This window comes from Zalophus californianus, chromosome 10, assembly GCF_009762305.2.
Source record: "Zalophus californianus isolate mZalCal1 chromosome 10, mZalCal1.pri.v2, whole genome shotgun sequence".
In the NCBI taxonomy this organism is placed as follows: Eukaryota; Metazoa; Chordata; class Mammalia; order Carnivora; family Otariidae; genus Zalophus; species Zalophus californianus.
Window position 1 is genome coordinate 62,971,514 of NC_045604.1, and position 23,078 is coordinate 62,994,591.

The 23,078-nt window shown below is 37.6% G+C and overlaps 1 protein-coding gene and 1 pseudogene across 6 annotated transcripts in view; one reads left to right on the forward strand and one right to left on the reverse strand.

The window, feature by feature from the left end:
* Positions 1-23,078, reverse strand: part of AKT3 (AKT serine/threonine kinase 3) — a 316,918-nt gene that overhangs the window by 37,818 nt on the left and 256,022 nt on the right. For 5 of the 6 annotated variants that reach the window (XM_027610409.2, XM_027610408.2, XM_027610413.2 and 2 more), the window contains 2 exons: positions 18,631-18,845; positions 12,164-12,251 (listed from right to left, as the gene is read on the reverse strand). In XM_027610409.2, coding sequence (XP_027466210.1) covers positions 12,164-12,251; positions 18,631-18,845 — 303 coding nt within the window. Of the gene's footprint in view, positions 1-12,163; positions 12,252-17,975; positions 18,099-18,630; positions 18,846-23,078 lie in introns of those variants that run through there. The other variant, XM_027610414.2, reaches the window with a different exon arrangement.
* On the forward strand, positions 2,875-5,305 carry LOC113931989 (annotated as a pseudogene).

Consider the following 23,078-nt stretch of genomic DNA (forward strand, 5'->3'; position numbering starts at 1 on the left):
CCAACAAAGGTAAAATAAAATCTTTTTTTTCTCATCCTTAACTGATCTAAGATGGAACAGTTTGTTCAAAACAATAATGCAACAATATGTACAATAATTATAGCTTACGGATGAGTGAAATTAATGAGCAATATTACTTGGGACAGGAAGGAGGAATTAGGAATACTGCTTTAAGGTACTTGTACCATCTGTGAAATGGTGGAGTATTATGTGAAAAAGGACTTGACTTAGTTGTAAATATATACTGCAAACTTAAAGGAAAGCACCAAGACAGTTTAAAAAGTATAAATGATATGCTAAGAGAGGAGGAAAAAATGCAGCCTTAGAAAATGCTCAGTTAAAACCAGGGATGTCAGAAAAAGAGTGGAACGCACAAAAATATACAAAGAACAGGACAATTAATAGACAGCAGTAACAGATATGGCAGATATTACTCCAACTATGGCAATAATCACTTTAAATTTCAACGGCCTAAAAATACCAACGAAAAGACAATGACTGGCAGAGTGTGTAAAAAAACAAGAACCAACCATGAATTACTTAGAAGAAATCCACTTTAAATGTAAAGACACCGAGAGATTAAAAGAAAGGGGATGGAGGAAGACATACCATGCTAACACTTAGCAAAAGAAAGCTGGAGTAGTTATACTAATTTCAAACAGAGCAGATTTCAGAGTAAGGAAAATTATCACAGATAAAGAGGGACATTACATAATGATAAGGTAGCAAAATCTCCAATAAGATATAAGAATCATTAATGTGTATGCATCCTAACAACAGAGTATCAAAATACAATAGACAAAAACTGATAGAGCTGCAAGGAGAAGCAGATTAACTTCCTATTCCACTTGGAGACTTCAACATCCCTCTGTCAGTAACTGATACATCTGGTAGGCAGAAAATTAGTAAGGACATCAATGAACTGAAAAGCACCATTCGTCAACTGGATCCAACTGACATTTACAGACTACTTTATCCCAAGACAGCAGAATACACATTCTTCTCAAGCTCACAGGCCATTCACCAAGACAGACCACATTCTATGCCTTAAAACACACCTTAACAAATTTAAAAGAACAGACATTCAAGGGAACGTTCTCAGACCACAGTGGAATTAAATTGGAAATCAGTAAGAGAAAGATAGCTCAAAACCCCCAAATACTTATTATTTAAATAATAATACATATAAATAACACAAGTCAAAAAGGAAGTCTCAGGAAAAAATTTTAAATATTTTGAACTAAATGAAAATGAAAATACAACTTATCAAAGATTTGTGGGATGCAGTGAAAACAGAAAATTAAGGGAAAATTTATTGCACTGATTGCATTCATTAGAAAGGAAAGATCTGAAGTTATAATCTAAGCTTCCAGCTTAGAAAACTAGAAATAGAAGAGCAAATAAAATCTGTGATAAGGGAAAGAAATAAAAATCAGAGCAGAAATCAATGAAACTGAAAACAAAATTGAAGAAGAAAAATCAACAAAACCACAAGCTGCCTCCTGCCAGTAAACCTCTGCCACACTGAGCAAGAAATTGTATTTCTAAGAAGTCCCCTGGCATTTCTCATAGCGTTTTGTGCTTGTGGATGCTGCTATTTGGTGCAGGTTGTTCATTATGCCAAAAATGACCTTTCACATTTCATATTTATGTACTGAAATCAACTTAGCCCAAAATTATTGTTATCATTGTTGTCTGTTTACTTTTTATAACATTTGACTGCTAAATCTCTGTTCATACTCATTTTTTCCACTTTTCTGTACAATTTTCAGGTGAGATTCCTGTAAGGAACATCTCGTTATATTTTGTTCTTAACCCAATTTGAGGGATTTTAAAACTGGCCATTTGCATTCCATGCCATAACTAACATCTGGACAGCTGTCTTCTTTTATATCCTCAGTACAAAGCCTCATGATCAATGGAAGACAGTAATTTTAATGTGAAACCATAAGAGTGTTTGGTAGATATTTGGAGCTCATCTTTCTTTGATCCAAACTTTAAAAATGGGCCATCTTTTGAGCAGGGAAGGAGCATTATCACTGTGAAACTCCTAGAGGCATACTGTTGCCAACGATCTGTCTTCTCTGTTAGCGTCCATGTTATACTTGACCTTGCTTCACTGACGAACATCACAGAGATCACTAACATCTGCGTAACTGCCACAGTCACCAAACTCATCAAGAGGAATTTTTCAGGCAGAAAATAAGAGTCAGATTCAGTCAGAAAAGTGTCCCTGTAACTTTTACATGATTCTTCACAAGGGACTCTGATACACCTTATAAAAATGTGTCCTCAAACCAACTTCCATTCCTGACTGTGGGTATTTTCCAACACTCAGGCCTGGCTCTCAGTGTCCTCACACCCCCCTCTGTCCTGGATATATATATATATATATATTTTTTTTTTTTTTTTTTTTTTTTTTTGACAGAGAGAGAGGTAGAGAGAGAGAGCACAAATAGTCAGAGTGGTAGGCAGAGGGAGAGGGAGAAGCAGACTCCCTGCTGAGCAGGGAGCCCGACACGGGGCCCGATCCCAGGACCCCGGGATCACGACCTGAGCCGAAGGCAGACACTTAACTGACAGAGCCACCCAGGCGCCCTGTCCCAACTCTCTTTTTCTTTCTCATTGATTTTCTCATCCTTCCCCTGCTCACAGGGGAAATCCACTCCCACAACCCTCGTTTAACTGAGTTCCCAGATAGCCATATCCATTTCTGTTCTCACTTCCAGTGCTAGTCCTGTATTTCTAGTGCACGGGTAACTGCATTTGGAATTAAATGTTATCATCACCACACAGTCTCTCCATGAGGTTCTTTTCCGAGCTCTCCTGCCTAAAACTTTATACCAACAAAAGCTGAAAGGGTCCGATCGTGTTATGTCAGTTCCCTACTTGAGGAGCTCTTGTTCTGGTAAGGAGGTACATCAAGCAAACAGGAACTAACCTTGCGGGAAACTACACCAAATCAACAGGTGCCCTGCTCCATTTTTCGCATCCAGTTTCAATCCACCCTGAGCTGTGGGTCCTTCCCATTCAGCAGATCTTCATTAATTTATCCCTATTTGATTTATTCTCACATTGGCCTCCGCTTCTGAAATGTCACATTCCCATCATTTCCTTATCTTGTGTTTCCTTCAAACCCATTCTTTTTCCGTGAATCTTTCCAAGCCCAGGAATCATGTCTGAGAAGTGGAGCTAAGTAAACAAGTCTTAGAATAAAGGCTGAAGAGAAGCAACAAACCAAAAAACTAGATACCAGATGGAAGCAAGGATCTACATAAAGGAATGGAGAATGCTAAAAGTGTAAATACATAATTTTAGTCACATTAAAATATAACTGCCAAGAGCAAAATATAGTTCTCACGTGCTAGGACGCTGATACCATGTGAAAGTAAAATGACAGCATAAAGAGCGGAAGAGGAAACAACTGGGCTGTGAATGTGGCGTGGATCTAATATTAATTAAAGGCAATCTGTGAGAAGTTAAACATGTATATGGCAAACTCTAGAAACAACTTCAAAACGATAAAAAGATGTATAGCTAATAAAACAAGAGACAAAATAAAACAGAATCATAAAATATTCAATAAACCCCAAAGCAGGTAGACAAAGTTAAAGAAAGTAACAGATAAAAAAAAAATCGAGCCAAAACAAATCCCAAGATGGTAGATTTAAACCCAACTATGTCAATACTTGCATTAAATGAAACTGGGCTTCGGAGTCCATTTAAAAATCATATATTATCTAATGAATAAGAAAAAAGGAGGCACAGTATGGTGGCCAGGGCTGCCCATGTCTTCCTGCTCCTGCTCCTGCTGTGGGGCTAGATCACCTGACACTGTCCAGCTGGGATTAAGTCTGCCTGTCTCTACAACGCCCTCCAAGAAACCAGAGTCAGGGTGTGGGCAGCAAAAAGATGAAGCAGAAAAAGAAAGAGAAAATTATTGAACATAAATTATTTTTTTGAGAGAGAGTGTGCAAGCAGTGGGGGAGGGGGCAGAGAGAGAGGGAATGAGAATCTCAGCAGACTCCATGCTCAGCGTGGAGCCCAATGTGGGGCTCAATCTCATGACCATGAGATCATGACCTGAGTCAAAATCAAGAGTCCGACACTTAACCAACTGAGCGACCCGGGCGCCCCTAAAATTTTTGATCTAAAGAATAATAAAGGGGCAAAACAACATAAGTTTATCAAAGCTGTCAGTCATCAAGTTCAATTTAGTCAACAAAATCTATGTCACATAGCATAAAGTGAAGCTGAAAAGAAACTGAAGGAAGATGACAAGAAGAAAGAATTGCAAGAGCTAAATGAGCTATTCAAACCTGTACTTTTGCTCCAAAAGTAAGTAAAGGTGCAGACCTGAATCCATGGTATGTGTGCTCTTCAAGAAAGGGCAGTGAACTAGGGGAGGTAATTGTTAAGTTGTCTCATGACTTGACTCTGGGGAGAAAATGTGATGCAAGAGGTAAAGAACTTGAAAAAGATACTGTGGATAATTGAGATGAGAGGAAACTGGAAACAGTGAACATAAAGCATGGTGCTGTAGAAAAGAGAAACCCTCAAACAGTGTGCAAACATTTTCTTAAAGCTTTTGCAAACAACAAATATGGCTGGTTTTGGGTATGCCCTGGAGGGGATGATACTTGTATGCATCATTGTGCATTTCCTCCTGGATTTGTGTTGAAGAAAGATATAAAGAAGAGAAAGAAAACGAAATTTCATAAGGTCTAATTGCAAGAGAGCGTTCTGCCCTAGGTTCAAATGATACCAAAATCACCCTAGAATCTTTGTGTGCATGAGAGGAAAGGAAAAGACAAGAAAACACTGAACAAACTTGAGCAAGATAAGGAAGGAAGGAAAGCAGCCTTTAAAGCAGAGAAAGCACTGGTGATCAGTGGTCATGAGGTGTTGGAATTTCGTCCTACTCTGGTTGATGAGCATGAGGAAGCAGATGGTACCTGTGACACCCAGGCAACAGGTGAAGAGGGGATGATTCAGTGCACACAAACCAAGCAGATTTAAGTCCGTACATCCCAAGAGGTGTAGATGAGAGAGGCGGTACTGTAGCCAGTCCTGAAAGCTTCAGCACACGTATTTCAAGAAAACAATAAAGCGAAGCTTCCAGAGGTAGGGGGCTGAAGTGGTGAAGGAAGTTATCTGGAAACAGCACAACGAAGGGGAGGGACAGGAAAATGGAGCTAGGGGTGCTGTTCCCATTGATGAAAATCTCTGTACTGCTGAAGATTCAGATAAACTAGAAGAGTTAAACACAGTGGAGTCAGAAGAACGACACGAAACATGTCAATGAAAACAGTAAGCCAGTTCAGCAGGAGTTGAAATTGACTACATTTTTCCCACGCAGAATTCTTCAACAGGGTGCTTCTTCCCCATGCTTGTTCTGAAAGGCTTAACCTCCCTCCAAAAAGGAGCACATTCCCTAAGTCTTGTCTCCTGACTTTGTCTACATCTCATGGTAAGTTCAGAGTAGTTGATGGTAAATTGAAAATACAATGGTCATCGCATAAAATGATTGTTGTAACTGTCCACTCACATAGGAAGTACAACTGCTTTTCCAGTTTTTTATTTTCATTGGGCATGTGTGATTACAAGGACAATATAAATTTAAAACACCCTGAATTTATGCCATTTTTAAGGAATGATTTCACTTCCTTAGAATTTTTATGTTTAACACATGTCTAAAATATGAACGCTATACTTCATAAAAGAAACTGCACATGCAATTCGGTATTGTTTACCTTTGGGCGATGAGATGGACATTTAAAATGGAACTTCTCTAATCTGACAAGATCAGCTGGAATGCTCTGTTTTAAACTTTTCCCTCTTCTTTTTTTGCCACGAAGTTGTAAATAAAGACTGTTATACACATGAAAATACACACACACACACACACAAATCAACTACATGATGCCTAAAAGAAAACCCACTTAAATGTAATGACATAGGTTAAAAGTAACACAATGGAAATGATAAATACAATTTAAAAAAAAAAGCTGGAGGACTTATATTAATACCAGACAAAGCAGATTTTAAAACAAAGATTACTGCTATGGGTATAGGGGAACACTCATGATGATAAATGAGTAAATTCACCAAGAAGCTATCACAAACCTAAATGTGTATACAGCTAACAATGAAGCTTCAAAATACATGAAACAAGACAAAAAAAAGAGAAACAAATCCACAATTATGGCTCTAGATTTCAACAATCTTTTCCCAGTAACTGACAGAACAAGTAGCCAGAAAATGAGTAAGAATACAGGAAAGATAAGCACCATCAACCATCTTCATGTATGGCTACTGACAGAACACCTTGTGCAATAAAAGCAGAATATACACTCTTTTCAAGTGTACACAGAACATACACGAAAAGAAACCATTTTCTGGGCCATAAAACAAGTCTCAATAAATTTAAAAGGATTAATATCATATAAAGTACATTTTCCAAATACAAGAGAGTTTAGTTGGGAATCAGTAACAGAAAACTCTGAAAAATCCATATATTTGGAAATCAAGCAACACATTTCTAAATAATCTGAGTTAAGAAGGAATCACAAGAGGAATTTAAACTATTTTGAAATGAAAACACAACAAATCAAAACTTGCAAAACAAAGCTAACAGTCCTTCTATGGAAACTCATAGCATTCACTGAGTGCTATGCTATGAAAAGAGAACAATCCCCCAACAATAACCTTAGCTTCCCTCCAAAGAAAATACGGAAAGAAGAGCAAAGTAAATTCAAAAGAAGCAGAATAAAGAAATAACAAGGTGCAGAATTAACCAATGAATAATGAGCAGAAATACAATACAGAAAATCAATGAAACCAAAGCTGGTTCTTTGAAAAAATTCAATAGCACTGATGGGCCTCTCACTGGATTGATCAAGAAAAAGAAGACAGAACACATAAATTACCAATATCAGGATTAAAAGAGAGGTCATCATTACATACGTTACAACAAACACTGTAAAGACAATAAGGGAATATTACAAATATCTTTAAGCCAATAAATTAGAAAGCTTAGAAGACAAAAGATCCCCGAAACATTCAAGAAGCAACAGAGAAGCAGAACAGCCCCCACAAGCATGAAAGAAAATGAGCTCAGAGCTAAAAACCTCCCAACAAATACAAAACCCCAGGCTCAAGTAGCTTCACTGGTAAATTCTAGCAAAGATTTTAGGAACAGATAATACAAATTCTACATGAACAATCCCATATAATTAAAGAAGAGGAAAAACTTGTCTCTTCATTTTAAAAGATCAAACATATTTCTGAAATGAAAATCATACAAAAACATTTTAGGAAAAGAAGATGACGCCCCAGTGCCACTCGTGACTTAAAGATGCAAAAATCTTTTAAAAATCCATTGTATCAAATCTAGCAATACATAATAAGGACATCAGGAATAGGTGGGTTTTCCCCCAGGAATGTAAGGTTCATTGAACATTAGAAAGCCAATCAGTGTAATTCACCATCTTAATAGAATATAAAGGAGAAAAACCATAGGGTCATTACAACAAATGCAGAAAAACTTTTAATGAAATTCAACACCTCTTCGGGATAAAAACTATCAGCATACTAGGAACAGACAGGAACTTCCTCAACCTAATAAAGGAGGTATAGAAAGCTTACACTAACATCACAGTTTTATAACTTGTTATCCTGAAATAATTTTAGGCTTAGAGAAGACTTACAAAAATAGTACAAAAAGTTCCCCTATCCTGTTTACACACCTGCCCCTAAGGCTAATATCTTATATAGCCAAAGCACAATGCTCAAAACTAAGAAATTAACGCTGGTATAAAACTGTTACCTACAACCTTATCTGGACTTCACCACCTTCCCACTATACCCTCTGCTGTCCCAGGACCCCGTCCGGGACCCCGTGCTGCCTTCAGTCAGCATGCCCTCTGTCCCCTCCAGCCTGCCCAGTTCCACGGTCAAGACTTGCCTTTCGTGAAGTTGACACTTTTGGGGCTACCTGGCCAGTTATTTCGAGGAATGCCCCCTCCATTTGGGTGCCTCAGGTTTTCTCACGATTATGTTGAGATTATGCATTCTGAGAAAGAATACCACAAAAGTGATCTAGTCTTCCCACAGCCTCGTATCATGGGCTACACGACAGCAGTCTGTCCTATCACTGGTGATGCTCATCTTGATCAGCTGGCTTAAGACACAGTCTGCCAGGCTTTTCTACTGAAAAGTTACTCTTTAAAACTTTGTAAATAATAAATGTTTGAGGAGAGATACATTGAGACTATGCAAATATTCTCTTTCTTAAACTTTTGCCCAACGATTTTAACATTCATTGGTAGATCCTATATGCAGTAAGTTCCCCTCTGGGGGTCTGATGGCGATTTTCTAGTTCCCTCATTCCTTCTACATTTATTTTGTTTTATTTGTTTTGTTTCATTTTATTCTGACATTCAGGGGATTCTTTACTTAAATATTTACATATTTTTAATTTTATTGTCTTCTTAAAGTTTTAATGCTACTTATGACTATATAATATATCCACTTAGTTGAAAATTCAAAAGTTGCAAAAGTACACGTAATGAAAAGCTGAACACACACCACAGGTCTCATTCACTTAGTTCCCTCTCCTAAGGCAACCAATGTTACCAGTATCTGGATATGTTTCCAGCAATATAATGCATAGGAAGTATATACACACACATATTTTTTCCTTTATGAAACTTCATTCTACATTTATTAATTGTAATTCATCTATAAGGAGGACATGTCCCCTCTCAACATTTTATTTATTTGTTCAATCATTTATTTTTGTAGTGTGGACTTACAGATATTTATTTTGTTATTGAAATTGTTCCAGCTTTCACCACAGGGACTTATTTAAGGTTAGCCCCTGCATCCTATTAATGTTCCCTCTATCTATCTATCTATCTATCTATCTTTTTTACTTTTTGGCACCACAAAATTCCTTGGGCTTATCTTTTATTTTCCTCATCTCAGCTCTGAAATCACCTACTTTTCCAAGTAACTTTGGTTCTTTTTATTGAAGAATGATATTTAAAAACTAAGATCTCAGTACTATCTGTGATAATGAACATCATGTTTAATGATAAAAGATGTTTCCTCCATAAGATCAAGAACAAAACCAGGATGTTCATGCCTTCATTTCTATTCAACATTACAACGAGGTCCTAGCCAATATACTGAGGCAAAAAACAAAAAGAGAAAGAATACATACCAATTAAAAATGAAGTAAAACTTTTTATTTACATAAGATATAATCACCTATGCAGAGAATATGGACTAATCTACAAAGAAAAGCTACTAACACTGAGTTTTGCAAGTTTGCAGGACATAAGGTAAATATACAATATCAACTGTATTTCTATATATTGGTAGCAAACAAACTGAAAGTAAAATGTTAAATACCATTTATATCAGAAGACATGAATACTTAAGGACAAAACTAACAAAACACGGATAGGACGTGAACATGGAAAATTATGAAACATTACGGAGAGACATTAAAGAAGACCTAAATAAATGGAGAGGTATATGATGTTCATGGATCTGAAGCTTCGATCCTGTTCAAAGGTCTATTCTGTCCCAAAATTATCCACAGATTCAACACAATATTACACAAAATCCCAGATTTTTGTAGGAAATGACAAACTGAGCGTAAAGTCTATACAGAAATTTATCTAGATAAATTCCTCTTATAAAACATCCTCCGGAGAATCTTAAAGCTTGAAGGCATTTCAGAGATCCTAATTTTGTGTGAGTAAAATGGCTTGTCCATTTCCCCACAGGAAGGAAGAAGCAAATTTAGGACATGGATTTCCACACTTCAATCTTGAGCTCTTCATGGATATTCACAATTAAGATTAATTCACTTTTCTTACTTAACCTAGGAAGAGATCCAGATTTCCCTTAAAGATACTAGTGTCCCTATATGAATTCATCTCTAGTTTTGCCACAATATATACAAAAGTGGCCAATAATTATGTAATAATAGATCTACAAAATAGTAAAGCTCCCCAAGAGTATTACAGCATCCCCATAATTAATTCCCTGTTCCTTAGTGATACAAACCTAGACAGGCCCAACTGCGTGTTCACAGCCTTTCAGAGACAGACTCAGAATGTGCGAGTGCCGCTATCATGCTGCTCTTGTATCCCTCAAGCACGCAAGATGCCTGGAAACACCAACGCCTCATCTGACATCCACCCGAGTAAACCTGCAGCAGCCTTTCGTCCCGATGATTTCTGTTTATGGACACTTTGTAATTTTTGTGGTTGTGCTTCTTTATGGAAGACACTTAAGACCCTTGCTCAGAATAACTGGCATCAATTATAACAATTTAAACTCCTGCCTCCACAATACATCACCTAAAGCTATGTTTTGGCAGCTCCTTCTTCCTGCTGGCTGCCCCCCTCCAATCCCATTCACCTCAAGGGAGCTGGCGGGTGTCTTGCTGTCACCTTGGCTCTGGGCATGTCTAGCCCCACGGAGCAGAGACAGGATGTGTGTCTCTCAGAGCTTTCCCCAGTTGATGCCAAACTCCCACTTAACACGGAGAGCCGAGCCCTGATGAGGAAATCTTTGTGGCATATCTTAGTCTCCTGATATGGAGACTAAGACAGACCTTGTCTGAGACAGACTATAGGACAGAAGAAAGCCCATGTTTTGCCTCTTCTTTAAGTTAGCAGTGACACAACGGTGCCTCACAATTGTCTCTTCAAGAAATGTTTTCTCTCCTTCCTTCTTTCTCTCCCCCCCCCCTTTTTTTTACTGAGTTCTCCTTGGTGAGGGTACAGAAAAGGGATCTTTGTTTGTGGCTTACAGCTTTGTACGCCAAAGAAAACCTCTGACCATGTATTATTTCTGGGAGACATAGGAAGACTTTGATCCTTCTCTTTGACAAGGGTCTTCTGTAGTGAACTGATTTGATAAAAACAGTACATAGCCACAGTTAGGGTCTAAACAGGAATACAACCCATAAAGAACATCATCAGTGTTAGAAAGTGGATGTCTACCTGTCTACATGGAGTTAATAAATATTTAAGAACGGTCATGTGCTTCTCAGAAGGGTCAGGAAGGATCCAACATCTACCCCCGTGCTTTGTACATGGTGGAGGTCTAAAGTTTGAGTAGAGGTGTTTGATACCACACAACTATTTCACAACAAATGCTTAGAAAATCACCACACTCCCTATTCCCATAACATAATGCAGAAATTCAGTACTTGTCTTCTTCCTCGTAAGTCATTTGGTATCATTCTATCTTTACCTTAGGGATTAATAGAAAAGAATATTTGGCACAAAATAGACATTTCCTAAGTGTTGTTGATTATATATCTTTCAGGGGGGAACTGGAGTAAATTGAAACAGAAGGATTAACTACACAAAAGAACTAGATAAAGATTCTAAGCAAATACGGAATTACATAAAAATTTGATAGTAAAATTTTTATAAAAATTTTACACAAGCGTTTGAAAATCAAAAAATCAAAATCAGTGCCTGTACTAACAATGCCTGAGACAGTACAAATAAAATAAACAAAGATTAAAAAGAAGGACTAGACACAATGATTTCCTGTCCTAAGCAAAAATTACAGTATTAAAAATAATAAGCAGATTACAATAAAAATAAAGTTATAAAATTAGTAGCATCCATTTTGTGGGCATTAAAATTCAGTTTCAAATTATAGAGAAGCCCCAAATAAGAAAAATATTTATTCCTTTGTTAAATATTGAAAACTAAAGGGCTTTTAATTGTTTCAAATAAGATTTGTATGAATAAATTTGTAGAGTTCACTTTAAAATTAAAGACATAAAGACAAGGAAAAACATTCTGATTTTGTTTTGCTAGTTTTCTTAAAGAATAACGTAACATTGGGGTCTTTATTTTTTCTCTTAATATTAAGGAAACAATGAGAAGCAAACCAACATTACTGTGATAAAAGAAAAATCAATTACCATACTGAATAACATTTCAAGATGCATTTGGGGAGTCAGAATCAATAAATTTTGGGGCTAAGAAGTTCAATATTATATTCAATTATATGTAGAGTAAAAATGAAAACTATCATTACATCATTGAACTTAAAAATTTTTTTTGGCCGTAAATTCATTTTAGCCAAAATATATAAAGATTATTCCAAGAAAATAACCTACCTTTTTATCATAAACATCTTGCCAGTTGACTCCAGAGAAGAAACTGTGCCTCATAATTTCTTTTGCATCATCTGGGCCCCCGCCAAGGCTAAGAGACAGAAACAAGAGTGAGAGAGCATTAAGACATTTACATAAGCCCAACAGGAAACACAAAAAGTGTTCACGAAATGTAATTCTCCGTGGTTTACATAGTTCTTGAGATCAAGAGCTGTACCAATAAAAAGCTTTTGCTGTCAGATCTGATTTCCCTAACGTGCTATTAATAAGAAGTCGGTTGAGCACCCAACTCTTGATTTTGGCTCAGGTCACGTCACGATCTCAGGGCCAAGGGATTGAGCCCCATGTTGGGAGTCTGCTTGAGATTCTCTCTCCCTCTCCCTCTGCCTTGTCCCCGCAACTCCCTCACACACTCTCTCTCTCAAATAAATAAATCTTAAAAAAAAAAGAAGAAGAAGAAGAAGAAGAGGTAGTCTCAGGACAATGTCATACCTGAAAAGAGTGCAGGCTTTGGGGACAAAACCGAAATAGGCAACGAGCACTGGAACTTAAAAGATATGTGACAAGGAACAAGCTGCTTAGTCCCAGTGTCCCCACTGTAGACGGGGGACAATGATACCAGCCTGGTGGATCACCGCATGGGTTAGAAATAACAGAGGTAAGCACTTAGCACAACAAATGGTAGCAACTGCCATAGTCAATTCTATAAACCAAATTTCTTTTGGTTAAGACTCAGGTCAAACTGTATCCTTGTCACCATAAATTCTAAAATGACTAAATAATTAGTTAGAAAAAGCAACTTGTACAGTATTGCTAATAGATAGAAACTCAGTGGCTATTTTCATACCTCAAGTTAATTTCCACAGAAATGACGTTGCTAATCTACGAAATATCACTGTAACCTAATTTATTATGCAAGCTCCAATACATGTTACCAATTTAAAGATGCCCCCCCCCCATCTTTGCAGGTACTCTTACTTAAACAGAGAGCTGGCACAGTATGAAATTCAGGTATTTTCCAGCTTTCTCAGTCTCGTACAGTGCATACTAGTCACTATGAAGAAGGAATGACAAAAGCAAAAAAAAACAAAAACAAAAACAAAACACCAGATGGAAGCAAGAGGGGAGTGAAAGAGTGAAAGGGAAGAAAAAAAGAAAGAATGGGGAAAGAGCAGGAAAAAAAAAAGGAAAGGCAATCTGTTTAAATCTGGATTGACAGAGCAAGCTTTCTCTGGTCTTGTTCACGGCTAGGAACGGTGTACTTAACAGCCAGCTCTCAGGGGAAAATGATGCATGTGTAATACTACATATGCAGATTATACATACACATTTGTTATGAATTTTACAGACAAAGGATCCGAGGCACAAAATTCATAAAGAATAATAAAATACAGAATGCCCTTTACTCTAAAATAGCCAAGTGATGCTCACAGAAAACATTTGTTAATTTTTGCTGAACTCGAAAGCCACGCTAATTGGGTTAGGAGTAGCTCCAACGTGAATACTGGCTGATCTTTTTGTTTATGGTGAAGACTAATTTGAAAGTGATACAACAAAGACACACATCAGACCTTCGCTTGCTTGTCAGTTATTTGAGTGATTTGCTTGACGAATGGTGGAAGAATACTTCCTCATTTTTGTGTGCTATTCACAACGTAATGGATAAAGACAGAACAAACGTTAAAATGTAATCGGTAGGGGGCGCCTGGGTGGCTCAGTCGGTTAAGTGTCTGACTCGATTTCGGCTCAGGTCATGATCTCAGGGTTGTGAGATCGAGCCCTGTGTCCGGCTCCACACCCAGCACGGAGACTGCTTAAGATTCTCTCTCTGCCCCTCCTTATTGCTCTCTCTCTAAAAAAAATGAAATAAAAATAAAATGTAATCTGCATTATTAACATCTTCTCTATTAGTTCTTAAATCTAAACAATCAATAAAACAATAAAGCAAGCCCTGACTTACAAAGTTTGCCAATTTTGGTGATGTAAATACTCCCCCCATGGCCAATTTCAAGTTAGGAACCTGATGTCAATCAACACAGAAGTGGGAAGACGTGCACAGAAGCAAACTGTTCTTCAGTATTTCTATACAGACACCGCAGATAAAAGCAACCTCAAAAGCACCAAGAAGAGTAAAACATAACAAAATTATTAAGGAGTGATGAATTATGAGTATTTATTACCTATGTTTTCAATGTACTGATTTGATTTGTAAGTTCATGTAATTTGATTTGTAACTGTGACCGTATTAAACAACCAGCTCACAAAATCCTTGAAACGTAACAACTGGCTCTTATGAGTCGGTACATGCCAACTCCCACACACCACTGGGTAGGAAGAAACAAACAGGTCATAATAAACAAATGAGAATACAATCTAACGGTGCTGGTTATTATTACACATAAGGAACACACGACTGGGGAAGAATCCAGGATTCCCTGATACATGGTCAGAATGGAGCCGACATCTGAGTATCTGTGGTGATGATCCGTGGTTCCCACAGTCTAGGTCTCCTGTCCCAGATTGTACGGAATGAACCACAAGGCTGACAGGGAACTTCTAGACTAGACCAGATGGTATGAGCGGTGTTCGTAGGCAGGGCTTTCTGACTGGTGGGTCTGTATTCAGCGAATGCCAGAACTCCACCCCCTGGCCACGCTCTTTCTTCGTCTACTCCAAGTGGTGTATGTCCCTCCCTGGCTGGGCTGCAAAGTCTTTTGAGGGCAGAGATCAGGACTGGATGATCCAAAAAGCATTCTGAGCTCATACTTAGGGAGCCAGAAAAGCAGACACACCAAAATACGTGTTTCTGAAGAGAATTTAACATCTCAAAGTAGGCATCAAAGGAGTCTGCACGAGGAAACTCAGAAGCTTGCTGTACTTTCTTATCCTTACGCTATTGTTTTTATTTTGAATGACACAGGAGATGGTGGGGGAGGTGGGAATTGGGAGTAGAAAACCATCATCATTTTGTAAATAGAAGGTTTTAATCCAGCTTCAGTTATTCATTTTATGTCACCCCTCTGTTCTCTAGCAATAGCTTGGCTTTGGACATTGCCAGCATTTAATCTATATTTGTCAAATACATAAAAAACTAAAGTATCAGCCATGAGTACTATGTGAAGTCTAAGAATATAATCTTAGACTGCCATTTTAGAAGCTGGGAGAGATTCTTTAACACGCGCTTTCTCCAAGTGTGAAACTGTCAAAAATTTCAATGTCAATGACTCCCTAATATACAATTTAAGACTTCAAAATAATATCAAAATATGATTTGCACTAGGATATTTATGTCTAAGAATAGTAAACTCCGATATCAGAATGCCAAACTAAATCCTCAGCTACATGGATTCTTCATTAGTAGGAACATCGTGGAATGCGTATTTTCCTGGTGCTACTGAATGCAGCGTGAGGTCATGCTTTTCTTAGAAACTGTGCATAGGAGGCTAGAGGAGATACTAATAGAATGAGCATAAAGTGATGGAGAATAAGAAATAAAGGCAAAATGGTAGTTGACCCTTTGGTAGAACTGACAGAAATTCAGTAAAGAGTATCAGAAAAATTCATCAGTATTTAAAATTGTTGAATAGGAAGAATAACGAGGTCTATCGTAATGTTATCTTATGTTTCCAAAGACTTTTCAGGGTCCTTGAGTGGCTCTTTCTCTTTCTTTCTACCTCTTAAATTCTGATGTTTCTCAGCATTCTGTCCTAGGCCTTCTTCCCTTTGTCCTAGACTCTCTCCACTATTCTCATGGCTCCAGCAGCCTCCGAGACAGCGATGGGGCCCCAAAGACACTGTGTGTCTACTAAGCACTGATACGATTTTCAGCTGCTGGCTTCACATTTCCATCTAGGTTTTCTTACAGACCTGACTCGGTTCAGTCAAAGTGAGTATCAGCATCATTCCCACAAGCCTCCTTTGTCTGTGCTCCCTGTCCTGTTAATAACACCCCATTCTCCAAAGGAGTCACCAAGCTGGAAACCACAGAGGCACCCCCAACTCCTTCCACTTCTTCACTATTTCTTCTCAATTATTCACAAAGTCCGATTGACTGCTCCTTTACCACTGCCTCTGGAAGGACCCCATCTCTTCTGTGGACAATCCCATATGCATTCTCAGTGGCTCTCCTACCTGCCCCTAGCCCTTCCCTGTTCTAATGCATCCATGATGAAGCTGCCAGAGCTACCTTTCATAACACAAATCCGATTACACCATCTTTTACTTTTCATAATTCAGTGGCTTTTCATCCTCTTCTGAATAAAGGATAAATATTTTCTAAGAAGCATAAGGTCTACCATTTCAGCTTTAGCTCCCAACATTACCCAACTCATACTCAACACACTCTAGTCACTGAACTTCTCAAATGCCATGTTCATTTGCAATTCTACATTCCTTTCCATGTCAATTTCTCTGCATGAACCCCCCACCCCCCCGTGGACTCCAACCTTTCTGGCCCTCTAGACAGAGCTAATAATTTCAACAGGCACTTGTAGGTAGACCTGAGCAACTGTGAAGACACGTTCTGTGTCCCGCATTATTCTATGAACATCGACAGCAGAGCATCTTTGTCTCGCTCATCCTCACATTCCTGATATTTTAATGCAACAGTGGAGGGGCTTGACACATCCACCTTAAATGAAAACAGCAAATCGCTGAAAATACCCTATCTTCCCTTTAGATAATACCAAACTCTGGACGGACAAACCTTCAGGAGTTGTCCTACACATCAGCCCACTAACATTCTAGAAATTTACCTCACATTTACTCAACAATTATTAAGTTATCTACTACGTGTTATTCCCCCCTCGGCCCCAGGGAGGGCAGATAGGAAAATGAATGAGACACAGACATGAGAACCACAAATACCAGTTTGTTCTACCAGCCACTTACAGAGGGGGCCATAAGGGAAAGGGCTGTCAGAGCTACCTGGAGGAGTCATGAAAGGATGGGCTAAAAATTCACTGCCCTTGAAATCCAAGCCAAATATTAGATCCCGAAATCAAGTAGATAAAATGGAAATCCTAGCTCTCTGTTTAAAGATCACCTATCACCAAGTGCTGTCTGTTACATTAATTATGAAATAATCACACTAAAAATGGAACACATTTCAAAACCTGAACCAACTGAGAAGTGGGTGCACTGCAAATCAGATACAGGAGAAATACCAAGTAGGCACCAAGAAAGTTGATTACTCTTATTCCACAGGAATTTTCTGTAGGATAAATTACTTAACCCTCTCCGGGCCTCGTTTCTGTCCTCACTCAAATATAAATGAGAATAATATCTACCTATCAACTCTACAAGGCCACAGAAACAGCAAAGGGGAAAACAGATATGCAAACACCCTGAAAAAGAACACTTGAAATCACTCTACAAATCCAAGGTAAGCTCCCCATTACCAGGATCATAAAACACATTTCTGAAAGGTTCTTCAAGAAGCAAAAGGATGGTGTCTCTTTTATTATGTTTGCTTATTTCTGCTGAAGGTAAAATCATGCTTCTTATAAATTCAGAAGCTACAAGTGTGTGGTGGAAACCATCTCTAAGGTAAACAAAACCCACATTTTAGGATTCATTTATTCCTTCCTGCATTAATTCAGTCTGTCAACAAATACATAACGAGCAGCAACCCAAAACAGAACTTTGCAAAACATTAGGGAAGACTTGACAATAAAATCTTGAAATCTATCCTCAAGATACTTAATATCTAAGTGATTTTTTAGAGCAAGGCTGGCTCGCCTATACATCTACAGGAAAGGTTAGCTATATACACGTATACACAAACAAGAGATGCGGAGACATTTTTACATTAATAGTCATTTATTACATGGCTTACAAACTGTATGTGTACATGAATATAGAAACATGAACAAAGAATACTACAGCTCACTGATTAATTAAGCAAAGGACTGCAGGATTCTTCAGGTCACAGTTGTAGCTACAAAAGAAATACAAAGTGTGTAAAGGTATTTTGCCATTAATCCTCTCAGCCACACAAGGAAAAGCGTTATCTTCAAACGGCAAACTAAAAAAAGGAGTCGTATTTGTTAACACAAGTTGGGATGGGAGGATAGTACAGAGCCCGGTCTATCTTTTTTATTATGTAAATTAGCATAAATAATAAAGACCCAGAGACTGAAAGGGAAAAAAAAAGGGGGGGGGGATACTTCTATCCCCACAATAGCAAGTACCAGGGCAATTAAGAAACTGTTCACTCACAATATGGATATGAAAACCCTCAAAATCCTTATTTGGTAAAATCTGTATAAGATTTCCAAGTCAGGAAAGAGTTGAAGAAATTTTTACAATGTTCTGTATTATGCAGTTAAAAATAAGTCAGTTTTTCAGTGGGAAGATGTCTACACCAAATACACTGCTCCTTGGAGTTAGTTATATTTGAATTAATCTCCATATCACTCACAATCTACCCACACTCGTCCGTAGCCCGTCGAGTGTTATTTGTGGCTTACCGTTTATTTGGATCCTTTATCAAGAGCCCTGAAAGCAGTGATTTTGCATCTGAAGAAAGTGTTCGAGGAAATTTAATGTCTTCCATTAGTATTAGTTCAAAAAGTTTCTCATGATCCTGGTTGTAGAAAGGTAGCCTCCCACACATCATCTCATACATGACGACCCCCAGGCCCCACCAATCCACGGCTCGGCCATAGTCGTTGTCTTCTAACACCTAAGAGGTAAACCAGTGAAAAGATTTGTTATTACACATGAACTTTTAGAGCAATCTCTACCAGATGTACAATTCTTACATCAAAGTGAATCCTAACTTGCAAAGCCTAGGTAGGCTACTCTCACATCTTGACATTTAAACTAGTAAGCATCCCACAAAAGATAGGAATCACACCAGATATGTGAAATGTTCAATCCATGCCCCAAAGTGGCCAGTATACCATAAAGGGCCACGTGGCACATTCCAAGTGAGTGATGACTAAGGCTCAAGTGAAAATGGTTTGTGTATCTGTACATTTTCTCATAGGCCTACTTAATTTTTAACTCTGGTTTCACTAATGTGGACTTCAAGTAACTTGGAGGGAAGTCGTGCTGACTGAGCATCAGGAACCGTGGAGAAGGAACTGAGGAACTTGAGTCAAACTGTGAGGACAGGAGTCATGTACACAGAATCATACAGACGGGTTCAAGGCATGGCGAGCATGACAATCAAGCTGGAAACTTCTGGAGGCCCCTGCATGTTTAAACTCTTTTAAGGAAATAGTCAACAAAGTGAATATAAAGATTTACTGTTTGGGGTGTGTCCAAAGCTTTAGTACCTCACAATAAAATTTCTGTTAAACACAAACACCAAAAATCACAGCACAGTCTCTCTCTGGTATATGCCCTTACATTTATTTCCCAAAATACATTCCGTGGAAAATAAATTTTGAAAGACATGATAGGACAGTATCAGTGAAGCTATGTTAGAGCCACCTATTCAAATCGGGGCATAATAATTCAGCATTTGTCTCAGGAAAATGTTGATGTGTACCTTTTTATTAGGTATGTTCCTCATCCAATGCAATTTTCTTCACTTATTTGGATCTTCCAGCATTTTTTTAAAGATTTTATTTATTTGAATGGTGATTAACATAACAATAAAAAATTTTTTTAAAAGGTAGACTTTTACAAGAAAAAAAAAGATTTTATCTATTTGAGAGACAGAGAGACAAAGAGAGCACAAGCAGGGGTTGGGGCAGAAGGAGAAGGAGAGAGAATCTCAAAAGCAGACTCCCAGCTGCGTGTGGAGCCTGACACAGGACTCGATCCCAGGACCCTGAGATCACAACCCGAGGCGAAGGCAGATGCTTAACTAACTGAGCCACCCAGGCGCCCCAGGATCTTTCAGTATTGTAGTTTAAATTACTGTATCTGAATAATCTTAAAGCCTACTTTATCTGATTCTCTTAGCTTTGGGATAAATAAAGAAAACCAATTAAAAAAATCTTATAACTGATTACATAAGAATTTGATACAGAAAAAAGTAGTGCACATGTTCCAAACTTTCTTAGTTTGAGTTAAGTAAATAAGTTGTTGAAGATTACTCCTATGTGACTTTTATTTAAAATTTACCAATAACTTCATAGAATTGACATGGTATGTCTGACAGACTATGATTACCAATCAGTGCTATGAAAGGCACTTGGTAGACAGGGTATTTATACACATGGAGAATGTAATTTTGAGAAAAAACTATGTTACTTAAAGATTATCTCAGCAGTTTTTTTCAAATGTTATGAGAAGATTTTTACTTCGGTTGTATCCAGTCCCAAGATGACATAGGAACTGCATTAGCAAGATATGAACACAAGTCCAGTTCCTATGTTTTTCCAAAACATCTTTTGTAGAGTAACAAACTAAGCAAAATATTTTGGGGAAGAACAACAAATTCTAGTTTTCGTCTTCGGCTAAAAATATTTCAGATTTCTACTTGTTCGAAATGAGTAATGTAAGAACACACAGAAAACAAGAAATAACCTAAAGAAGCAGAAAGAATTCGGCTTGTGTACTTATTACTTCAGTGAAAGAAAATGCTGTACGTATGATTTTTAAATACCAGTGACTTTTGATTGTTCAAGAATCTAACTCCTGTCCAATTAGTAGAATGGACTTGTTTGTGGGCCTGAATCTGAGAGATCCAGGATTTCACCTAATGACAAACAATTTTAAAATCTAAGTAACCTTTTACTCAATTCCTACAGCACCAACAAAATAGTGGCACACGCGAAAAAGAGCCAAATGCGGTTTTTAACCTCTTTTTTCATAAAACCATAAAAAGCATAAAAGCTGGATTAACTGCTTCCCGAACCCACATTTCACCAGCCGGGTTCTCATCCCCAGCTGGTAAAACTGGCAATCCTTTATTTTTGTTTAAATACCTGGTTTGCAGCCAGAAGGGAAAGTGAGTACATAAAAAAAAGGGTTTTATTTTTGAAAAGAAATAAGCAACTGAAAAATAAAACTGCATTGTAAAAATATCTGTTTGATAAAATAAAAAATATTTTTTATTTCGCTTTGTAAAATGAACACTGATTCTCAAAATAAGTGGTTTTGCTTCTGAACATATGCCCTTTAATGAATACATAGATACACTGCAATTAGAACTGTTTGCTGTATTACTTTGAACCGAAGGAATCTGACTTGATATATTGTATCTTATCAACACCTGAAGTCCAGCAATGTTGAGGAGAAAAAAACCCTAAAAACCCAGCCAGCCCTCTTAATCTAAGAGTCTTTGTTCTCAATTAAAAAGAAAGATTTCTGTTCAACTCCCACCTCCAAACAGCTGGAAGATGAAATATACAAAAAATAAAAAGAAAAGTGATTATAATATTTTACATGTGGATACAGAATATAAAACATGTTGCCACTGTTCAGACAATATCCCTTCTCTCTCCCTAAATCTAAATTATTTCAAAACACAATACTTCCAAAGGCTCTAGAAATTCCAGAGTGAAATTAAAATCCACAGCCTCTTTTATATTATTTTCTAAAGATAATTTTCCTCCCTTACTCAAAGCACATATTTTCCCCCAAATTACAGTAACATACAAAATTTACATTCCTTAACCTAAGAGTTGCAATTCCTTCTGACTACCTCTGGTGACTTTTTTTTTTTCCCTAGAAAAAGGCTAATTTACTTGCTGGTTATCAGGAGGGCTGATCCAAAAGGTGCGATCATTGGTAACGCAGAGGCACAACATGGCAAAGTGCATTTCAACTCCATTACCACCCGCCTCATCATATAATTTGGATATAAATGCAGATCAAAATCTGCTCCTAGGGAAATAATCCACTAAAAGACTTCTGAAGGATTAAAGAAAGTGTCTCTTTTCCACAAGATCGCGGTTACTAACGTTTACAACAACTGAACTCAAGGTTTCAATATGAATGCAGACATTTGGTATTTCCTTTGCACCCTACTGTCTCTGTCACCACAGATGTAGCTTTACTTTGTAACTACATTGAATGCAAAAGAGAGACATAAAGGACAGGAGGTGATCTGGAACACCAGAAGTAACGTAAATACTCAACAATGACAGGAGGTCACAGTAGCTCAATATCCAAACAGAACACAAACACTGGGAAACAAGGCTTAGTTTCCATTTTTCAACCAGGAGCCAGAGAGTGCTTCACTTTCTGATATAATAAAACCGGTTTCAAGGAGGTCACAGCAGGTATCCATTACCATTAAATATTCTGGTAACATTTGGTTAATATTTGGTAATAGTTGATGTAGATGCTTCTGTTTATAAAAGAGCCAGGGGAGTTAAATAAAAATCAGCATGAGTAGCTCTTGAATGGTTACTAATTTCAAGGATGATATTAAATAATAAACTATGAATTTTAAAATGGTATCATCAGTTAAAGTTCCCAATGTAAATATTTATTTGGCGAATGGGCACTTTCAAAAACCATATTCACTCCAACGTTCTCTTACCAACTGGCATTTACTGGAAGGTTGAAGGAACACCTCTCTCGGCTTGGCCGCCAGGCCACACAATGCACCCAAGGCAAGCAATTATAAGGAGGGGATGCATGCCCCGGAGTGGCTTGCTGCTCAATCAATAATCCAGACAGAACAGATGGGGGAAAAAATTAAACATCCAAACAAACTGTCTGCACACCTATGTTGTGAAAGTAAACTGCGAACTTGGATGAACCAATTTACCATTAATTCAAAAAAGAATTTTTTTTCCTGGTAACCTTGTATTTCAGGTAATGGATATGTGTGTGTTTTCTATGTAAACATACGTTTCTATACTTTATCATTTATGGAAATCCTTTACATATTCTCCACATCCTAGGAATCTGCTTAAAAAAAAAAAAAAGACCTGTTAAGTCTTCCAATCCAGATTCTAAAATATATTGTAGCTTTAGAAGTCTGTATTTCATGGGAATTACAAATTCC